Here is a 15285-nt window from a genome sequence, read left to right on the forward strand (position 1 = left end):
ACTGCAGGATGAACCACCAGAGCAGCCCAATGGCAGCTGCTCCGGGAAGCACTCCTACGCTAGGCCGCAGGGTCAGGCAGCTGCCCCAACTGCCTCCAAAAACAACAGATGGTCGCGGTGAGTAACAGAAAACATGCCGCTCACTATGCTCACCACACCTCACACCACTCACAACACCACACTCCACTCACCACATCAAACCCTAACCACCACACTGTGCCCTACACAACACACCACTCAGCACACCACACGGCACGAACTACACACCAGTAACCACACACCGCACACCACATACCACACACAACATCGCACACCACTAACCATCCCGCACTACACGCCACCACACACCACTAAGTACACACCACATACCACACACCACTAACCACACACTCTGACTGTTCGCTCAATGTCACAACTCTTACTCCTGCTCAATAGAGGAGGAAGAGCACGAGGAGGGGGAAGAGGAGGGGCACGAGGAGAAAGGTACAGCAAGGGATTGTACCTAGAATAGCGTGGCCTCTAGCTGGTTCCCCCCACACCCAGGGTAGTCCTTTCGATCGCTCAGATAGTCGTTCCTCCTGCCATGTAGTGTTTCCCTTGGTGCGGTGTGGTGTGTAGCGATGTGGAGTACACTGGCGTGCTGTGGAGCAGTATGGTGTGAACTAGTGTGGTATGCACTGGTGTGGTGTGTCCTGGCTTGGGCTCTCAGGCCTGGTTGCCATGGTCGAGGCGGAGGAGCGCGGTCGGCCGATGAAAATGAAGATTGGAGGCAAGTTCCTGCAGGCCGGTGCCCCGGGGCACTCCGGACCCTTTAATGATGGGGGCCCTGCAGGGGACCCTCACTACAGGGTGAGTGACTCTCACGCTCAATCAGTCGCTCGTACCCACTCACCTTTCCCATCACGTTTACTCTCACACTCACCACATTATACATTTGGCGGCCTGCGTTTAATTTCCGCTCACAGAAAACTTTGGTGACGAATGTCTGAACTGGCTAATGTTACACATTGGCTTTCACGACCGATGTTATGATTCATAATGTTATTTTGGTTCAGATCGTTTGGGTATAATGTCATATTTTACAATAACATTCCACTCCCCGATAGAGTCAATCAAATCAAATTCTTACCTGGGTAAATGTACCAATTGATTTAGGAGGAATGTTCCAAAACGAGGAAAATGTTTGACAACTTTGTATGATGACGTTTCGCTGGAGATTACATCTAACGTCATCCATCGGGTCTTCACGGGAACTTCCTGATCCTGGGCCCTTCAGTGGAGGGTCCTTGCCATCACGAGGAAAACCGTGCATGCGATCCCGCCCGACAACGCGACTTGACTGCTGGTTGATTGGTTGTAGTTTGCAGGGTAGATGAGTGTTATGCGGCCAATATACTTAGCATTTTATATAACTCGGCTGTCCTTAATTATATATTCAGGTATATTGTGTTAGTAGGAAAGCTGGATTTGTAATGTTATTGTGATTTGAGGTAAGTGTTGATTGGTTAATAGGGTTGGATAAATCAGCCTTATGGGGATTAGCACTTTTAAAAAATGTTGATACTCCGACTGATACTCCTGCTGTTATGGAGTGACTCATGCTGCCAGCCAGGGGCAGTTTCTTCATTAGGGCGATTGGGCGACGCACCACCAATGTCATTCAACCACAGAGTCACGCTAGCCGTCACTGTGCCTCTGGATATAGTCCAATCAGCGTCATGCTACGTTCTGTGGAGTACCGCCTCTTTTTGGGCGATTTCCCTCCAGCTGAGAATCGCCCCGAGTGGTCCCATAGACTTACATTCAAAGATGATTTTTTTCGAACGGGGGCGCTGCAATGCATTCTCTATGGCTTCCGGGAGGGCATGCACTAACGTGCTTACGTCATCATACATGCTTACGTCATCATACGTAAGCACGTTTCATCCAACAATATAATTTGTCGCCACCTAGTGGAATCTTTAATAAAAGAAACTTGAGTGGTTTGTTTTAATAGTGAGTATAGAAACAAACAAGATGTATTGTAAGAGTCACTTTATTTTTCATTAATATTAAAGAAGTGAAGTTGTCTTTACATGCTTAAGCTGTTAATTTATCCATTGCATGGGTGGACCTTATCCTTATCAATCATCCAGACATTTGCCCCCCCTGAGAGATTTTGCAGGAGCCGCCACTGCTGCCAGCTATGGCTGCAAAGTTTGGTCGTACATGTTATGTATATAGTTTATTGTTAAATTTGAATCACAGTTCCTATGATCACTGTTACATTGATTTTTTCGCTTTATTTTGGTGATTTCGAAAACGTTTTGGTTTAGCCATATTTGTTTGTTGTAGTACAGAGTGAGACTGATAACTTTAATCTAAATTGCATTATGGTTGTTATTGTTTGACTTGCATCCCACTGAGATTTTTGCACACAGCGTTGATACACGGTGCTTTTTCTTGAAGACTTTGCTGTTTTTTCCTGGATTTTTCTGTTGCGTGTAGTCACTTTAAGATGTTTCTTGTTCGTGTTTTTGTTTGTTGCGGTTGCACCCGATTCAAGAGCCGCATGGCTCACAGGGCTACACCTAATACATGAACTGAACTGAAGGACATCACCTGTGTCACTAATTCCTCATACCTGGTGATGCTGGGAGTGATCTCCAGCAAAACGGCGAATAAAAATGTACAGCAATTTGCTCACTTTTCAACGTTCCTCCTCCTATGCCTGCTGATGAACTAAACCAACTTGGAGCATTTGCTGCCCACGACGTGACAACTTAATTTGATTGGCTCTATCCGGTGTGGTGGAGAGTTATAGTTAAACATTGACATTATACCTCCATGATCTAACCCATAAGAAACTAATTATAATAATCTAAACTGGGCCTGGACCTCCTCTAGGTCGAATCAGCCTTAAATGAGTATCCAGTGCAGTGCGTAAAACATCAACATTGAGGACGTGATTCGTGTGCTGTGCCGGACTTCGTAGGTGCCGCTAACAGCCCTTGGCCCAACAGCCAGTTAAGGACTATGCGGGCGGGATCTGTGTCCTTGTCTTTGCAGCACCACGGCCCGAGAGACAAGAGGCTTGGTTCTGACATCACATCGCGCAAGTCTTCGGACAGCGACGTGAGCGACGTGTCGGCCGCATCGCAGACGTCGAGCCTGTCCCGCGTCAGCACCACCACCTACCTGTCGGTGCAATCGGAGCGCCAGCGGGGCACCCGCAACATCAGGTACCCACAGGGCCGTGGCGGGGCCTCTCCGTGGAGTAACCCCACCTCTGCAGGCAGTCTCCTCTGTCTTTCACTCGTCCGGATTTGCAATCATGCCTGCTCAGTGCTTGGATAATTATTTGCTTTTTTGTTTACTAAAAGTTCCTGTGATTTCGTTCATGGCTGCTGTGTGCGTTTGGCATGTTTTTCTCGGTGGCTGTGTTTTTTTGTGCATTGCGCTGGTCATCTGCATGCGCTTGTGTGCGCGTGTGTGCATGCGTGTGTGCGTGTATGCTGGTGTCTGTGTCTCGCTGAACGCGTCGCGCTAGAGGCACTCAGAGTGGCGGTGAAACAGAAGGGAGGGAGGGCATGGTGGGGGCGTGCACATGGGGAGACGTGGAAGCCGAGGGGGAGGCCGAGGGGGAGGCCGAGGGGGAGGCCAAGGGGGAGGGCGAGGGGGAGGGCGAGGGGGAGGGCGAGGGGGAGGGCGAGGGGGAGGAGGAGGATGGGGATGGCGAGGGGGATGAAGGGGGCACACAGTCTGGTCCAGAGGCGGAGGACAGGTAACTACTGCCTTGCCTAGCTATCGCCTACTACCCCCAGCTTTTGCCTGTAGTATACACCTGTCTTGCTGGTGGCTGCCTCGCGCTGTGGGCACAGGTCTTGTCTACTGCTCCACACAGACCCTAGTAGCCCAGTCCCGTGTCATGCACGCGACCCCATCCGCACGTGCGTTCTTCCCATCCCACGCCTCAGCGTCCATGCTTTTACCACCTTTTGTGTTCACGCTGAGCTTGCGTTGATTTATTCTCTTTTCCCTCACCCTGGCTTTTCCTGGTCCTCCCTGCGCTGGTGAGTTCTCGAGATATCATTGTGGAATGAGCGTGCAGCGGCTCGGCTCAGGTAACCGGTAATTATTCACTCGTTGGTTTAAAACTCTTCGGCTCGAGGCGGCGATGGTGACGGAAATGGGGGTGGCCTCAATGAGGAGATCGTTGAAATGGACTCTCTTCCCACAATGCAGCTCTCGGCTCTTGCCCACACTGACTGCTGTCTCCAGAGTGTCTCAGACGCCTGCAGTGCAACTTGCGTCATCTCAGACAAACACTCACCTGTGCGGCCACGGCCAGGGTGGTCTCACGAGATGAGCGGTCACCGGCCCTCCAAGCGATAGGAGCGCTCCACCACGTAGTGCCAAATGCTTCCAGCCCTGTTTTACTGCTGTGCCCTGTGTAGTCTCTATGCCATGTGTAGTCGCTATGCTCAGTGTAGCCCCCATGCTCTGTGTAATCCCTATGCCTATCTCTTGTGTATTTCGAGCGAAGGTAGTTGCAGGCTGCGTGGGAGTGTGTGCGATGTGGTGCTGCGGGTGTCCTGCCTCTTCGCTCTGCTTTACTCTTCTCCTCCCTGCTCTTCCCCTGTGTTCCTCACCTCACCCACCCCTCACCAACCTCCCCCACCCCCTGCCCCACCCGCCGTGCCCCATGCCGGTCACAGCATGTTTATGTCTAAAATGCAAAGTCGGCAGGTTGGAGCGTCGGGCGGACGCCGCATGCCCAAGAGTTCGAGTGTGAGCGGGGAGATGTACCGGGCGGAGCGTGCCGACGGCAGCCAGTCTGACACGGGCCTCGGCACAGCCGCAGACGCCGCCCCCAAGACGCGGCGCTCCTCCTTCGGCGCCAAGATGGTGGCCATCGTGGGGCTGTCACGCCGCAGCCGCAGCACCTCACAACTGTCTCAGACCGGTGGGCATGGTGGGCATGGTGGGTGTGGAGCACATGGTGGGTGTGGTGAGAATGGTGGGTGTGATGAGAATGATGGCCGTGGCGGGCATGGTGGGTGTGGTGAGAATGGTGGGTGTGATGAGAATGATGGCCGTGGCGGGCATGGTGGGTGTGGCGGGAATGGTGGGTGTGATGAGAATGATGGCCGTGGCGGGCATGGTGGGTGTGGCGGGAATGGTGGGTTTGATGGGAATGGTGGGTGTGGCGGGCATGGTGGGTGTGGTGAGAATGATGGCCGTAGTGGGCATGGTGGGTGTAGCGGGAATGGTGGGTGTGGCGGGCATGGTGGGTGTGGCGAGAATGGTGGGTGTGGCGGGAATGGTGGGTGTGGCGGGAATGGTGGGTTTGATGGGAATGGTGGGTGTGATGGGAATGGTGGGTGTGATGGGAATGGTGCGTGTGTGTGTGTGCGCGTGTGTGTGTGTGTGCGTGTGTGTATGTGTGCGTGTGTATGTGCGTGTGTGTATATGTGTGTGCGTGTGTGTGTATATGTGTGTGTGTGCGTGTGCATGTGTGTGTGTGCATGTGTGTGTGACAGACGCGAGTGGGAAGAAGCTGTGCAGCGCCGTGCGACGCAGCACGGAGACAGGGATGGCCATCGAGATGCGGAACTGGATGACGCGGCAGGCGAGCCGAGGGTCGAATGACGACAGCATGAACTCCTACAGTTCGGAGGGAAAGTAAGGACAGAGCTCATTGGCGTGTTCACCTATCCACTCACCAGCATGCTAACCCGTCCACTCGACAGCATGCTTACCCGTCTGCTCACCAGTGTGCTCATTCGTCTACTCAGTAACGTGTTCACCCATCTGCTCACCAGCCTGTTTGTGCACTGATGTGGTAAACATCGTTATTATGGGAACAAAAGCAGCCATGCATGGTGCTGGCCACCTACCCCCTCGTGTGCTATGTCGGCCTTCATAGGTGCTACTCACTAACAGCACTTACCCCAACAGTCTGTTAAAAGCTATATGGGGGAACTTTGTCTTTGTGTCTGTGTGTGCAGCCTGATATTCCCTGGCGTGCGGCTTGACCACGACAGCCAGTTCAGCGATTTCCTGGACGGGCTGGGGCCAGGGCAGCTGGTCGGGCGGCAGACCCTGGCCACCACACCGCTGGGTAGCGTGCCTACACTGCGGGCGGGGAGGGGGGCGCTCTCGACCCACAGTTCCCATTTCACCCCAATATTTCACGTCACAGTTTACCAGGCACGAGGGTGGCGGTGCAGTGGGAACATTTGTGCCTTACAACAGGAATTGCCTTGGTTCGATTCCCTACTCAGGCACCTGTCTGTGTGGAGTTTGTATCTTCTCCCCCTGTTCTGCATGAGTTTCCTCCAGCTTGTCCTGTTTCCTCCCATAGCTAAACACACATTCAAACGTTATAATTCAGAAAAAAATACCTGCAAATTACTCAATAGGCATCGCACACAGTAGGATCGCTCCCTTCTCCAAAAAAACCTTTGGCAGGACCCTCCTATTAAAGAGTTGTGTGACTCGGTGAGGCTTTCCTGGATAAACTAGCATCACCATAATAATAGTGTAGTGGCGTAACGCGCGGGGTTAGCAAAGGGTGATGTGAGGTGACACTGGAGTGGCGTGGCAGCAATTAGCGGCCGAAGCATAGATTGAGCGGGTGCATTTGGAGACAAGCAGGTGTGAGCGTTGGGGCACGGGGTAGGCGCCAGAGAGGCAGGAGATGGAGGGGTAATTGGGGGATAGCCCGTGCAGGAGATGCCGTGGAGGCGGTAGCTTAATGGGGGTAAGTGAGGACTCCAAACGAGGAGGGATATATAAGGGAGTGTGCGGAGCAGCACGGGATTGGTGCTCAAGGGATGAAGAACACAAGAGTCGGGGAGAAGATGCCTGGGAGCTCGTCCTGCCCACCTCGTCCTCCCCAGCAGTGTTGGCTGATCCCCTGCTGGGGGCAGGGACGAGGGCGGAGGTGTGAGGGAAGCAGGACAGGATAGTGGAGTATAGAGTGAGAGAGAGAGCGGGGGAAGACAGGGTGGTTACCGTGCACGAGGTGCGCAGAGGTGAGTAGGGGGAAGTCGGGGAGTTCGGAACAAGGGTGTGTGTGTGTTAGTGTAAGTGAGGAGCATCCACACTGGATGCAAGGTAAATAAAGTGACAGGTGAAAAGTTAAGAGTGTCCGTGTGAGTACAACACTACAACAGTAATGGGTTCCAGATTATTTGCATATTGGTTGAAGCAGTGGTCAAAATGTCAGTGTAGAAACCCTCGCGAGAAACCTGTTCGTCTTGCAGCCCGTGTTCAATGACGCTTCTCCTATGCGGAACGTCTCGGTGGGGGTATGGAAACCTTCGTGACAAGTGACGGTATTCACACTCGGTGTACTGAGAAGTGCCCGTATAGCACCGTATACCAGGCCACTTCTACCGCTGCGCTCCAGCGAGAAACCCCGCATACTGTTGTAGAGGGTCCACGCCGGCGACCAATGCGGTCGAGTTCTGCCGTGGCCGCTGCGCTGGAAAAGTACGTGCGTAGAACTCGTAGCTGCGTCCGAGCCACGTGGAGGTGAGGATTGTCATCTCCAGACACCGAGGTCCCACCTGTTCATCTGTGATCATGCGCAGCTGCAATGTGATGCTGGTGGAGCAAGTCACGAGTGTCGCGGTGTTGCGCTGATGAGGACGCGCGTCGGCGCTGTGTGCCACAAATGGGTGCCACCGTCCGTTGTGTTGCCAGGCGACATTCAGCTGACGATGATCTGCCGACGGGGGCAGCTGGAGGTGGAGGTGGTGAAAGCGCGAGGACTCATCCCCAAGCCGGGTTGCAAGTCCATTGCAGGTGCTCACAACCACTCGCGCACGTCTGCACACACATGATCCACAGAGAATATGTGTGAGAGTGTCTTTGTGTGTGGGGAGCACACGCCTGAGTTTGATTCGTGCTCATAATCAATAACTGACGATATTTGAACCGATCCTGGGCAATCCCTAGGTCGACTCAGTCTCAAATGAGTTCCTGGTGCATTGTGTAAACATCAGCACAAGGGCGTGGTCTTGGCCAACCACCTGCATGTGTGTATTGTTGGCTTGCCTGAACAGTCTCTCAAGTCTATATAGGGGGTCTTTGTATGTTTTTTTACTTTTTTATGACTTGCATCCCACAGGGATTTTTGCACAGCGTTGGTGTACAGTGCTTTTTTTCTGGAAGACTTTGCAGTTTTTTCCTGGATTTTTCTGTTTGTGCATAGTCATATAGTCACTTAAAGATGTTTTCTTGTTCATGTTTAGTTTTTTGTTTGTTGCGGTTACACCCGATTCAAGAGCCGAATGGCTCACAGGGCTATACCAAATAAATGAAAATAGAAAAACTGAAACTTTTTGTCTGTGGGTAGCAGTTGTGTAGTGGTTAGTGCACTTTGCTACGAATGCGGCGACCTGAGTTCGATTCGCATTCACGGCTCACATCAGCGTCGAATATATTGACCAGGCCGACTCAGCCTTAATTAAGTACCTAGAAAGGTGTGTAAATATCACTACTTTGGAGACAAAGGCGGCCGGGTGGGTGCCTGCCACACTATCCCCTCTTGTGCCGTGTTGTGCCTACATGGCTCTGCGGGGGATTTTTGTCTCGTTGTTGGGAGTTCACCTCTGCTCTGGTGTGCTTGTGGTACGTGCGTAGCCCCCTATGTGAAGGTGTACCTGCTGGAGGGTGGGGTGTGCATCGCTAAAAAGAAAACCAAGGTCGCCAGCAAGTCGCTCGATCCCTCCTATGGCCAGCAGCTGCTGTTCGATGAGGGTGCCCAGAACAAGGTCCTGCAGGTGAAGGGCCATTCACGAGCTTCACCACTACAGCGCATACGGAGCCCTGCGCGCGTGTGAGTGGGTGTGTGAGCTCCCGTGTACAGGCGTTCACATGGCGATCATCCCCCCTGCTTGCAAAATAATGCTCACTTGCAGGCCTTGTACAGCACAAGGACAAGTTGCCACTGGTGGTTCCCTATGCTTAAAACAGCTGTCCTCTCAGATGCTTCACTACATCATGGGTGCAATATAAATGTGAATATTATTTTATTCACGTCGGCATATGTGTGTAAACATGCCTATGTTTAGATTCATGCGTGTGTCTTTGTATAGAGGGAGCAGTTGCATAGTAGTTTGCGCATTTATGGCCAATACCAGTGACGATTATCTCAACAGGTTCTGGGCCTACCCGAGGTCGACTCAGCCTCAAGTGAATACCTGGTGCAGAGTGTAAACATCACCACTGGGCTTTCATAGGTGCTCACTAACAGCACTTGCCCCAACAGTCTGTTAAAGGCTATAAAGGGGATCTTTGTCTTTTGTGTGCACATGCGTGAGTACAATTGTGAGTCCACAGGCCATGGCGTGGAGTAAATCCACGGGGGTGACTATTATGGCCGTGGCTCTTTGTCTGCCTGACCTGACCTCCTCCGCATGCGCGAGTGTGGGTGACTTCCTCTCATCAGATCTAAAATCGGTGTCACTCAAGGTTTTATTTTTGTGTCCAGGTCATTGTGTGGGGTGACTATGGCCGTATGGACCACAAGTCCTTCATGGGGGTGGCCCAGATCCTCCTCGAGGACGTTGACCTCAGTCGGAGTGTGACCGGCTGGTACAAGCTCTTTCCCACCTCTTCGCTGGTGGATCCCACCTTTGCGCCACTCACACGGCGTCCATCGCAATCCTCGCTGGAGAGCTCCACCGCACCCACGTTTGCAAGATCATAACGAGGGGTACGGGGTCGTGGAACGTGAAACTCTGTTCAGCACCGCACCGTCCGTCGTAACCACAGCAACACACGGGCTGCAGGTGGGAGGACATCATGGCGGGGACGGGGGGTGGGCAACCCTAAGATATTGTCCTGCCTCTCGCCCTGGATACACCAGGGAGTGCGCACATGCAAACACATACATATACGCATCCCCTGATGTGCAGCAATCACCCACGTGACGTTGCAGTTTGCCTGACGTCACATTTCCGAGACTCCCTCACCCACTGTCCCTCCAGAAGCCCCCACACTTCATTCTCTTCCCAGCCTCTCCTTTGTCCACACTGCCAGACCTCACTGCCAACTGGCTGCTCATATCACGAGGGTTCCCTGTCCCAGCAAGGGAAGTAACCCATGTGACACGTGTCATCGGGGTGTGCACCACGAGACGGTCGACGGGGCAATGCACTGCCTCTCCTCTCTGTGCGGGGCCACTATGTGTATACATTGATGGGGGCACGTGTACACGCGCGGCACAGGGTGCGATCTTGTCCGTGCTGGACGGCGTGCGGACTCCATGTGCGGTGTGGAAAAAGAGATGTCGGTGTTCGTGTGCGGTACAGGGGAATGAGTGCCGGCATAATCCTCCTGCTCCTTTTAAGTTGGACAGACCGCGGCCCGTCCCACCAAATCATTGAGTGTTGTGAACGTGCAGTTGCACCAACTACACTTTCGAGTGAAGCCGTAGGTTGGGTGGGGGAGACCTAACAGTGCTGTCTACTTGGGGTGGTATGGGGGGGGGCTGCTGCCCTGAAGCCACTCTGAGCTCTGTGGCAGCTGAGCTGCTGCTGTCTGTCGCAGCACGTCGGGAACCGTGCCAGGTTTATATGACTGCGATTGCATTTATTATGATGTCGTTATACATCCATGTCGTGGAGCATGATTATAAACAGCCACATTTTAAGGGCTTTAATCACCGTAGCGTTGCATGTCCTTTTGATGCAACCGTGGTCTGTGAGTGACGCCGGCCGAGCGGCGTGGGGCATCGGTGCACGTGCTGCCCTGGCCTCGCTCCGCCTCGTCGCTGCAGATGCCGTATAAGAGAAACTATTTTTTGCTTGAATACTTGCATGTACATACGGTACTCGATCCGCAGCACTGATGAGTGGTTCCGACTGTAGCATTCCACGGATGAGGCGCGGGCGGGAGAGCACCTCTTCCCTCTCATCTCCACGCAACGCGCTGGGACTCGCGGCCGGGGGGTTGGCGGCCACCGTCTCGACCACCACCACTCCGTGGGGCTTGGGTCGTGGCGCTGCGGGTACAGGCAGACGCGTGGTCGCCCTCTGCGCCGGGCCGGATGGATGATTGTCGTGGTGCAAAAGTGACGGTGTGTGGCTGAGCTGCTGGGCGATGCCGATGATGCGGGCAGTGTTGATGGTTGCTGCTGGTGGCACTGGCGATGTTAGTTGGCGCCGCTGGTGAGGTGGAGCAGAGATGACGTGCGAGTGGCCGGGGTTCCGACACGCGTCCTCTGTGGCGACGGGGCGCAGATTATGCAGACGTCAGATCATCATCATCATCATTGCCTTCTCTGGGTGCGGGTGCAATACGGGGTGGGGGGGGGGTGCGGGCGGGTGGCGGCGCCTGGTGGCCCTTGTCTCCTCAATAGCCTCACTCTCGCGTATCACGACGGAGGCGCCCGCTTCTCGAGTGCTGCATCCAGTTTTTATATTTGTGTTGAGAGCAGAACAGTAACAAAGAAGCCACGTGTTTGTATATATTTATTGGAGTGTTTGATCAGAATGTGAATTTTATCTCTTAATTTTAAACGGCGTTACCATGTCCCCATGTACCCCGCCGTGTCCATGGCTGGAATAAAGATGACTCTCTTTTCTACACTTTGGCGATCTCCCTACATCAATGTCTGCTTGTGCGAGTGTCTGTCTGTGTCGACCTGTCTGTCTGATTGCCTGTTGGGCCAAATTATGGAGAGAAATCAACGTGAAGCAGCCGTACCTCTGTTGCGCTGCAGAGTCCAGAGAACTGGAGGAGTGGCTTATTTGTGTGCAGCGGTGGTGGTGACACTTTTATTTTTGAAGTATTTACGACGAAAATGAGCCTGCGCGTGACGTCGCTCACGTCGGCCAGCCCCCTCGTTAATATTCATGAACAGGTGACGTCACTCAACATGGATCTCCCCGCATTAATAATTATCACGAGCACGTGCCGTCACTCCACATCGAACAGCCCCCCTCGTTAATATTCATGAGCACTCCACAACCCTCACGACAAAGGCAGAACCCTCACGTCACGCGATCTCCGTCACGCTCTTGTTGAGACATCGAAGTAAAAAGGACGTCGTGATGAACAAGGGATCATCACATTTACATGATAGAGGTTTTGTTTCACCGCCCTGACAAGTTCACACGAATTGATGAAATGGATATCACGTGGCGCTCTGCTTTTCGCTTGCAAGTTTCAGATTTACTGCAACACACCCTAACCCTTGGACGGGCAAAAGGTGAGTCTCCCGATGTTAAGTCAAGGCAGGGTTTAGGGATTATGGTTAAGGGTTCGTGTTACATGCGGGTTCGGGTTACGCTTTCACACGATTTCGGGTTGGATTAGGGTTTGGGTTCGGCTTGAGGGGTTACGATCGGGGTTACTAACGCACGTGTAGGGTACATGGCGTACCAGTGCAAGCTGTCGGTATGGGCGGGGAGTCCATTCTGCTCCAGAGCCGTCACAAGCAGAAATGAGAGCTTTTGAAACCGGTCCTGGCCATCCTGGCCAAGACAAAGGCGTGAGGGGTGAAGCACTCCTCATGGAGGCGGCTCAGTTGAACACCGCTAGTCGCAGGAGCAAAATTGGCAGCAGCAGCAGAACCAGCAGAAGCGTGCGCAGGTGTTGTGTACAAGAGGCTGTGATGTTCTGTGCAAATACATCCAGTTGAAGTTCTCAGGGGCCAACGGAGTGTTTCCTTTGTACCGCGCAAGGCTCCAGAGTGAAGAGATACGAAGGTGCAGTAGCGATCACTCTTGACCCGAACTCAACAGTCTGGAAGTGCAACCCTTGTACAGCATTGCCATGTCCACCAGGTGGCATCACACAGCCATGTGTCTCACGTGGTGTAGGGCGACAGACTGGTTATGGTTACGCACGGGTCATGTATGTTTGCTGAACTTCTTTCGCACCGTACGTAACTAACCGTGCTAATTGGAGGTACGGCGAAGGGCAAATTAAGCACAAGATGCAGTTATAAAGAAAGTTGTTTTCAATCTGGATGATGTAAAAGTGCGTAGCTTCAGTGGTTCCCTAATAGCGGAAGGAACTTCGTTCCAAACGTCCACATGAGCGCATCTGAAAGCGCCGCGCGATGCGCTCCTTCGACGAGATCGGGGCAAGGAGTTGTGGTTCATTTGTGGCAAGCACTTTGTGTGTCATGGGTGCGACCCTGACATGGTGCACCATGCACGTGTGTAGCTTTAAACCCTAACGCCCGCTAAATACACCCATTAACCTTAACAACTGCGTCGCCTCGGTGTTTGTGTGCGTGTTGAAGTCTGGTTGGTAGTTCGGGGCAATGGGGACGCGTTAAAGAGTCTCTCGCGCGCCTGTGGTCACAGCACGAGGCGAGGCGGCGCCGCTGTAGCGCCGCCGTGTGGACGAGCGGTACAGCTGCAGCACCACGGCGAGTTAATCGGAATATTTATTTACTTGTTCATGAAGCCTGTCTTCGCCAAGGAAACATTTTCAATCTTTTCTTTTTCTTTTCTCTTTTTTTATTTTCTTCTTCTTTCTCTTCTTCTTCTTCTTATATATAAAAGTCTCCGTGCGTTCGCGCTCGCGGGCGATTTGGCTCTCGGACGGTGGGGTTTAAGACCAAAATAATTTGCCAGCCGGCACGCCCTAAGCCCCGTGGTGGAAATAGGCTATTCCGTTTTCCTATCCGTAAACTTTAAAGTAGTTTAATTAACACATTTGTGCCATTTCTATTATTCATTATTTACTTATTGCACGACATCGACCGTACCAACTGACGACAATTGCGTGGGGGGGACGGACCCTGCCAAGTGCTGCGCGTTCACTCGAGCTCACGGGGGACATTTTCTTTTACGCGTTTTACAGCCAACACATACACATATTCACGGATTTTCAAATTACAAACTACTGCATTGACATCCCAAGCTGTCCCATGCGTTTACACCGTTGAATATTTGGTGAACATCGGTGCTGAAATAGTGAAACGCGCTGCATTCTCAAACAGTGCCCTTCAAATCTGCAACAGTCACACCCATCATCGACTTCAATGCAAAATGCCGCCCCGGTTCCACAAGTCACACAAGCAAGTGGTGTGTGCCCTTCGACTCTACTCGACAGAGTCGCGCCATATACGATTCAACTCATCTCGCTGAGACGCGTTTAAAGGCATATGGATTATGGTTTGGGATTAGGGTTAGGGATTAGGGGTTAGGATTAGGGTTAGGGTAGTTAGGGTTTGTGCACCTACGCAGTTTTTGCCAAAATTAGCCAAATTTTCATAGCTACATTTTCCAAGAAAAAGTGCATTCCTCCATTGTATTTACCCTTAGTATGCTATGTATTAGATTACAAGTGGAATATTTCACTATGAAATGTTCACGTCTCAAACAGAAAATCGGCATACTAACCTATGCCGTTTGTATCAAAAATTGGACGCATTTTTACAGCTGTATTTTTAAACAAAAAGTGCATTCCTCGGTTGTGTTTAGCCTGAGTATCCTATGTATTACAGTAAAAGTGAGAAATTTCAGCATGACATTTTGAAGTAAAAAAGCTAAAATTGGACGAATTTTAACGGCTGTTTTCAATAAAAAGTGCATTCCTTGGTTAGGGTTAGGGGTTAGGGGTAGGGTTTGGGTTAGAGAGTTAGGGTTACAAGGTTAGGGTTAAAGGGTTAGGGGTTAGGGTTAAGGGTAAGGGTTAGGGGTTAGGGTTTAGGGCTAGGGTTTATGGTTAGGGTTAGGGTTAGGGTCAGGGTTAGGGGTTAGTGTTTGCGGTTAGGGTTAGGGATATGAATATGGTTAGGGGTTAGGTTTAGGCTTAGGGGCTCGGGATTAGGGTTAAGGGTTTGGGTTAGGGATATGAATAGGGTTAGGGGTTAGGTTTAGGCTTAGGGGTTAGGGCTGTGAGGGTTATTTATTTTATCTTATTAATTTTTTATAAAAAAAAGTGCATTCCACGATTGTGTTTAGCCTGAGTATCCTATATATTACAGTAAAAGTGGGAAATTTCACAATGAAATTTTGAATAAAAAAAAGCAAAAATTGGACTATTTTTTAAGGCTGTATTCAATAAAAGTGCATTCCTTGGTTAAGGTTTAGGGTTAGGGGTAGGGTTTGGGTTAGAGGGTTACGGTTAGAAGGTTAGGGTTAAAGGGTTAGGGGTTAGAGTTAGGGGTAAGGGTAAGGGGTTAGGGTTTAGGGTTAACGTCGTAATTTTTATTTTATTTTACTTTTATTAATTTTAATGTTTTTACCTACGTGACTTTACCGAAAAAAACCTAAGAATATGAATATTTAGGGTTAGGGTTTAGGGTTAAGGGTTAGGATCAGGGGT

At 51.6% G+C, this 15285-nt stretch overlaps 1 protein-coding gene across 1 annotated transcript in view; it reads left to right on the top strand.

Moving 5' to 3' along the window:
- Positions 1 to 11577, top strand: part of LOC144935941 (regulating synaptic membrane exocytosis protein 2-like) — a 49761-nt gene extending 38184 nt beyond the window's left edge. The window contains 10 exon segments of the mRNA XM_078862843.1: positions 8 to 117; positions 436 to 483; positions 710 to 849; positions 3049 to 3221; positions 4698 to 4945; positions 5523 to 5664; positions 5991 to 6103; positions 7693 to 7794; positions 8635 to 8774; positions 9485 to 11577. Coding sequence (XP_078718969.1) covers positions 8 to 117; positions 436 to 483; positions 710 to 849; positions 3049 to 3221; positions 4698 to 4945; positions 5523 to 5664; positions 5991 to 6103; positions 7693 to 7794; positions 8635 to 8774; positions 9485 to 9703 — 1435 coding nt within the window. The 3' untranslated portion in view covers positions 9704 to 11577.
- The last annotated feature ends 3708 nt before the right edge of the window (positions 11578 to 15285 follow it).

The sequence above is a fragment of the Lampetra fluviatilis genome, chromosome 14 (genome assembly GCF_964198595.1).
Source record: "Lampetra fluviatilis chromosome 14, kcLamFluv1.1, whole genome shotgun sequence".
NCBI lineage: Eukaryota > Metazoa > Chordata > Hyperoartia > Petromyzontiformes > Petromyzontidae > Lampetra > Lampetra fluviatilis.